The following is a 7,635-nucleotide window of genomic DNA, read 5'->3' on the forward strand; positions in this document are numbered from 1 at the left end:
TACCATTTATCTCTGATTGCCTGGAATTGAAGAAGAATGACAGGTTTGGTCGACACTTGGTGACGAATAAGAAGTTAAACCCAGGAGATTTTGTCGTAATCGAAAAGCCTTATTTGAACATTCTTTCACCAAGCCAATGCTATATGAACTGCGATTATTGCCTTGAAGATAAATTTCTTACTTTAATACCATGCCATCATTGTTCGATTACGATGTTTTGTTCGGAGATGTGTCAGCAAATGGCGTACAAAAGCTACCACCGTATAGAATGCCCAATTAAAAAGCATGTGCACGAGTTTTTTCTATCTGAAAATGGTATAATGCCCATTAGAACTACTATAATGGCCATAAGCAGTTTCGACTATGATCTGCAAGATTTATTGCAACATGTGGAAACACTAGAGGGATCCTCTCTGAATTCATTTGACTTAGATTGGACAAACTTGCATGCTAAGCAGATTTACAGTACGATTCATATGCTAGCTACAAACCAGAACCTACGCACGCTGAAAGAAATTTTCCTACTAGCTGCGGTGTGTATTGTCGTAAGCGAAGCGCTGTTGAATTATACTTCATTAAGAAGTCTTTGTGGAAGCACTGAACCCTACCCTGACATTATACAAATTCTCCTGTTTCGTCATCTACAAAGTGCTCCTGTGAATAGGCATTCGATAAATCGTATAAATTATTACCCGCATGAGAAGGAAACATTTCCAATCACAAAGATTGGGAGTGGATTATTTCCAATATTAAGTATGCTGAACCACTCATGTGCACCGAATATAACACGGATACCACTACCGAACGGACGAATGGCAGCCATGGTTTTGCGACCGATTGAAAAGGACGGTCAACTATTTGACTCTTATGGGTAGGTTTCAGTTTTCTAAGAGTAAATATATCACATTCGATTTTGTTATAGATCTTATCATTTTACTGACACATTATTTCGGCGACAAATTGTACTATTAGTGCAATATAACTTCAAATGTCGTTGCGAAGCATGTGAACATGATTATCCTCTGCGTGACGCTTTGAAGCATATCAAACTACCGTCTTTAATGTCTTTTCCAATCAGGGATTACTTTTCACAATTAAAAAGAACGTCTACTTCGGTTGGAGTCCAAAACTAAAAGAGACCGAAACCTTTTAATTATTCTCTAAGATCAATGTCTACATAACAACGTCTTATTTACTTATTTACAAGATTTATATATTTTCTTATTTACTAACGATGACATTCGATCATCGATTTCGCTCATATCGACTACATCGAGTAGGAGTGCGTTCTGATGTGAACACTCTAAATTCAATTCAATAATTAATTATTTTATGTACATAACAATTCCTCCCTCTTTATGATAATTCAAACTAAGAAAACTTATTTCAATGTATGTACAAAATTGTTTTTAAATCGAACAATATCTAACAAAATAAATACATTTCAGTTCAATTGATCAAAAAATAATCGAAAAAATGTTCTAAAGCCTAAACTCATCAAAATTTCGTTAAATTTCTACATTTTTTTTATGTAAACACTTTCGAAATCAAATTATTGATATATATAATCACTTTTAACTTTTTTTTTTCTTAATTCTTTCAGATCTCCTTAAACAGGAATGATGACTGGAATCTGCTGTTGACTGCCTCGATAGCTGATCCATCATCCTCGGATGTTTCTCTTTTCGAGCCGGAATCGGAAGTTCTGTTGAGAGATTGAAACCACGAAACTCCTCTTCGTCAGATTCACTCCGTTGACGTTTTGATCTTCGGTCGACCGCCGAGACTATCGGTACATGCAACCGCATCATTGATTTGGGACCCTTTTGATCCAGCCTTTTCAATTTTATCTGCCCCCTGTGGGCCGAGATAACGTGTGCTCCGATCGCAATCTGAAAAACATTCGTAGAAATTTGTTTTATAAAAGTTGCATCTAACCATTTTAAAATGTCATTTTTATTAGGGTTTTTGTAATGAACCTTGTCACCTGTAGTAAGATTGGAAAATGGATCACCGTGTTCCTTATCTGAATTTTGCATTTCTGCAACTCTTTCAACGTAATCGGTATACTTTCAAATGGCTGGTGCTCACATACCGGTGTCAGATGGGTGATAAATACAGATATTTTATACGAATCAATACAGATTTTCTATGAAAATATCTGGCATCTCTGGATATGGTTGGAGAGCGTTGCTAAATTTCATATCCCGCTCATAACCGAACGAATGGATATTTATTTCTCAACCAGTTTATCAACTGCCGGTGGGGAATCTTTTTATGATGATGGTTGTCATATTACTTGTACTCGCGCTCCGATGGGGATAGATAGTGTAAATTTTTATTAGTGTACAAATTGTTCATTTGTGAACAAAATTGAAGGAGCGTGTATGGTACGGTTTTTTTTAAATTTAATCTTCGTTGGCATCTCTGCCATTTTTTTTTCTACGAAGAAATAGGGAAACGTTGCGTTCTTTGAATTAATCGAATAAACACCTGTTTTGTAAATTTAGCTAGATTTTTCGGCCATCTGACACTGGTATGTTAGCATCAGATTTTAGTAAATTAGATTTTAATAATCTACCAATATCTTACACTCTTACTGTTTATTATCTCAATCATTCGTCAAATTCCATGCGAAAATTGAAAATTTCACCACTCGGTTTTGTTTCAGAATGATGAACTTACGTGATCTGAGTAGCATTTTAGATGAACAAGTATTGTTCAATGACCTAGCGGTCAATCGTTTAAAAGCATGTCGTACGGATAGCGAAATAATTGCCTATCGCAGTCGGTGTTAAACAGTCGTTCGCACCGCACGCGTATAGCTCTTGGCTCCTGGAATTTTTTTCTGGCTACCTAGAGTTTCATTGATTCAAGGCTTCAGTCTTTTTCAAGACTACCTGAATCACTAACTAAGTGACTAAGTGATACAAAGAGTGATATTAGAGTGACTAAGTGATACAAAGAGTGATATTAGAGTGACTAAGAAATTAATCAGCCTTTTTTAAGGCTAGATAGGAGTCTAATCGAAGACTAATTTAGCCTAGTTAATTTAACTTAAAATTTCATTCATTTCAAAAATGCCTGCGTCCAACCGGAAAGGCAACAAGCCTAAGGCTAAAAATAATTCAATACGGAATAAATCACAATCCGTTATTCAACATTTTTCTAATAACATTCACGATCTTATAGAATCTGAATGTAAAAATAAAAGACAACGGACGGATTTCCCTTCCGTTGATCCTATGCCGTCTAACAATATTTACGAGATTCTTCCTGAATCCGATTGTAGCGACATAGAAGAAAATTCTTCAAAAATTCCCAAAATGGACGCTTGTCGTTCTGGGAAGAAACAACAATCTATGCCACCAGTGACGGTGATGATTTCCGACTTCAAAGCATTCCGTACTGAGCTTTCTACTTTTCTCCCGGAAGTAAAAGTCTCATTTCAAATCGGACGAAGAGGAGAATGTCGAGGAATGTTGGTTGATGGATTGGAAGATTACGAACGACTTATTCGATATTTGTCCGAGAAACTTCATAAATTTTATTCATATGATATAAAATCAGACAGACCCTTCAAGGCTGTCTTGAAAGGATTATCAAATGATCAAAGTATTGATGAAATTAAAAATGAACTAAAAGAATTGCTTGGTTTTGCCCCTTCCCAAGTAATACTTATGAAAAAAAGAGCGAATGGTACTTCTAAACCACGCTCTGGAATTTCCCATGAACTTTACCTAATACACTTCAATCGAAGTGATGTAAACAATTTGAAAACTTTAGAAAAAGTACGTTTCATTTCCCACATTAAAATTCATTGGGAACATTATAAACGGCATAATCGTATTGCAAACTTAACGCAATGTCGTCGTTGCCAAGGCTTCGGTCATGGAACCAAAAATTGTCATATGGATATACGGTGTTTGAATTGTGGTAAATCACATTCGAAAGACGTTTGTCCAATGAATGAAACCACTGATAAATTTTCATGTTCAAATTGCAATGGAAATCATAAATCCAATTATTTGAAATGTCCTGTCAGGGAAAAGATTTTAAACGCTCGTTCGCTTAGACAACAAGTCAAATCAACGACCTTAAATTTACAGAACATATCTGAAAATCAAAAAAACCGTTACAAATGCCACGCCTAATTCTTCTAAGGCACTGATTTCTTCGAATTTGAAACAAAAAACAGGTACGCCTTCCAATTCGTCTTCTAACGAAAACAATTTATTGACAGGTAGATCGACCTCGTCATCATCTTCTTCTAATGTCAGTTATGCTGGTATATTAGGTAGAAAACTACCTCCTATTTCTTCTAATGTAAATAATTCTAACGAAAACAATTTATTAATAGGTAGACCGGCCAAATCACCTTCTTCTAATGGCAGTCTACCTACCAATATTCCTTCAATGCCATTCGCTTCTTTAAATGAAGTCGATTCAGGCGATATAACTGAAAATAAAATGATCTACCTACAAGATCAACTTTTTCAAATGATCATCCAAATGAATTCGACTGTTAAAATTTAACAGTGATGTTAAATAAATATTTGAATATTTTAAATTGGAATGCTCGATCTTTGAAATCGAGTGAAGATGAATTTTCTAATTTTCTCGAAGTTCACAAAATCCATATTGCCATTGTGACAGAAACTTTTCTTAAACCAAATGTCAAATTGAAAAGTAATCCACATTATGTGGTTCATCGATTTGACAGGTTTACTGGAATGGGTGGTGGACTTGCCATTTTTGTCCAACGGCAAATTAAACATCGAATTTTACCTTCTTTCAATACTAAAGTTATTGAAAGCTTGGGAATCGAAGTTGAAACCATTCATGGAATTTATTTCATCGCTGGAGCATATTTGCCATTCCAATGCACCGGCGAACAATTAAATTTCTTTAAAGGCGATTTGCAAAAACTTACAAGATATCGATCGAAATTTTTCGTAATAGGGGACTTAAATGCTAAGCATGTCCAGTGGAATTGTAGGCAAAATAACAGTAATGGTAAAATACTTCATAATCAACTCTCAGCTGGTTACTTCACAGTTCTTCATCCCAGTAATCCGACTTGTTTCTCTTCAGTGAAAAACCCGTCTACAATTGATCTGGTTCTAACAGATCAAAGTCACATTTGTAGTGAACCGATTACACATGCTGACTTTGACTCAAATCATCTTCCAGTAACATTCAGAATTTCCAACGAAGCTTTAATTAATCCAATTAGTTCTATTTTCAACTATCATAGAGCTAATTGGTTGGATTACAGATCTCACATTGAAAATCATGTGGATCATGAAACTATTTTAGAAAATTCTGCGGACATCGACACAGCAATTGATAATTTGAATCATTACATTATCGAAGCTAGAAATCTTTCAGTTCCCAAAGCTCAAACTAAATTAAATTCTCCTATCATCGATGACAATCTTCAACTGCTCATTCGGTTGAAGAATGTTCGTCGACGACAATATCAACGTTCTCGTGATCCTGCTATGAAAAATATAGTTAAGGATTTACAAAAAGAAATTAAACATAGATTTACTCTTTTGCGAAATGAAAATTTCGCTAAAGAAGTTGAACAAATTAAACCATATTCTAAACCTTTCTGGAAACTTTCTAAGGTTCTTAAGAAACCTCAGAAACCAATTCCTGCTCTCAATGAAGGAAATCAAATACTTCTTACAAATGGCGAAAAAGCTCAAAAACTTGCTCAGCAGTTCGAGAGTGTCCACAATTTCAATTTGAACGTTGTGAGTCCTATTGAAAATGAAGTCTCACTGAAATATGATCATATTTCAACCCAAGTGTTTTCACACGATGACATTATTGAGACGAATTTTGATGAAATTAAATCAATTATTAGAAAACTTAAAAACATGAAGGCTCCTGGTGATGATGGAATTTTTAATATTCTTATTAAAAATCTTCCCGATGTTGCCTTGAGACTCCTGGTTAAAATTTTCAACAAGTGTTTTTCATTAGCTTACTTCCCGAAAAGATGGAAAAACGCTAAAGTAATTCCTATCCTTAAACCTGATAAAAACCCAGCAGAAACATCAAGTTATCGACCAATTAGCTTACTTTCTTCTATCAGTAAACTTTTTGAAAAAATTATCTTGTTGAGAATGATGTCTCATATAAATGAGAATTCAATTTTTTTACCAGAGCAGTTTGGATTTCGTCATGAACATTCAACTACTCATCAACTTGTCAGAGTAACGAACATGATAAAAGCAAATAAATATTCTGGGTTATCCACTGGAGTTGCTCTTCTAGACATAGAAAAAGCATTCGACAGTGTTTGGCACAAAGGTTTAATAGCAAAAATGTCTGATTTCCAGTTTCCTATTTATTTGATCAAAATGATTCAAAATTATTTAACTGATCGTACTCTTCAGGTTAGCTATCAGAATTGTAAATCTGATCTTCCAAATCTACCCGTTGGTTGTCAGAAATCGTTATTCTGTGACGACACAAGTCTGTTAGCCACAGGTAGAAATCTAAGAGTGATCTGCAGTCGCCTACAAAGAAGTTTGAATATTTTCAGTGATTATCTGTCAAAATGGAAAATTAAACCAAATGCAGCAAAAACGCAATTAATTATCTTTCCTCATAAGCCAAGAGCTTCTTTTCTTAAACCAAACAATAATCACATTCTCAAATTGAATGGCTTGGAATTGACATGGTCTGATCAAGCTAAATACTTAGGTTTAACGTATGACAAAAAACTCACTTTCAAAGATCACATTGAAGGAATCCAGGCAAAGTGTAATAAATATATTAAATGTTTATATCCTCTTATAAACAGAAATTCTAAGCTCTGTCTAAAAAACAAATTGTTAATTTATAAACAAATTTTCAGACCAGCCATGCTTTATGCAGTACCAATTTGGTCAAGCTGTTGTTCCACCAGGAAGAAAACGCTTCAAAGGATTCAGAATAGAATTCTGAAAATGATTCTGAAGCGTCCTCCCTGGTTTAGTACAAATCAGTTCCACATCCACCAGGAAGAAAACGCTTCAAAGGATTCAGAATAGAATTCTGAAAATGATTCTGAAGCGTCCTCCCTGGTTTAGTACAAATGAGTTACACAGACTCACAAATATAGAACCATTAGATGTAATGTCACATAATATTATAAGCAAATTCCGACAAAAATCGATGCAATCTTCAATTGAATCGATTCGCTCTCTGTATTAGTTAGTAAGTAAGTATATAAGTTCCTTTTCCCCATTACACAATACAAGTAGGTTTAGAATTTTCCCTACACAAAAATCTCAGAATTGCGGAAGCAAATAATGTCCTCATGGTAATAACCAAATCATATATATAATAGGGCTGAAAAGTCACCACTTGTGGCTGAACACCCAATTTAAATCTTAATAATTTAATTTTAACTCATATTCCAATAAATAGTTATTTAAAAAAAAAAAAAAAATTGCCTATGTGCGTCAATTATTAGATGATTTAGATTTACTGCAACGGATTCAGTTTACAAAAAATGAGAAAAACGAAACTAAAGCAATAGAATGTAGAAAACTAGGTAACGAGAATTTTCATCCGAGAATAAAGAAATACATCACTGCGATTAAATATTACAACGAGAGCATTGCATTTTCAAAT

General features: G+C 34.4%; 1 protein-coding gene across 1 annotated transcript; it reads left to right on the forward strand.

The window, feature by feature from the left end:
* The first annotated feature begins 212 nt into the window (after positions 1 to 212).
* On the forward strand, positions 213 to 1,720 carry LOC131428645 (SET and MYND domain-containing protein 4-like). Its single transcript, XM_058592691.1, has 2 exons — positions 213 to 871; positions 1,618 to 1,720. The coding sequence occupies exons 1-2, from the start codon at positions 213 to 215 to the stop codon at positions 1,718 to 1,720; spliced, it is 762 nt and encodes a 253-aa protein (XP_058448674.1).
* Positions 1,721 to 7,635: the final 5,915 nt, after the last annotated feature.

Source organism: Malaya genurostris, chromosome 2, assembly GCF_030247185.1.
Source record: "Malaya genurostris strain Urasoe2022 chromosome 2, Malgen_1.1, whole genome shotgun sequence".
NCBI lineage: Eukaryota > Metazoa > Arthropoda > Insecta > Diptera > Culicidae > Malaya > Malaya genurostris.

Coding starts and splice junctions, on each gene's coding strand:
- LOC131428645 (XM_058592691.1), top strand. CDS start 213: ATGTTTTGTTCGGAGATGTGTCAGCAAATGGCGTACAAAAGCTACCAC. Junction 872..1,617: donor CAACTATTTGACTCTTATGG/GTAGGTTTCAGT, acceptor CTCCTTAAACAG/GAATGATGACTGGAATCTGC.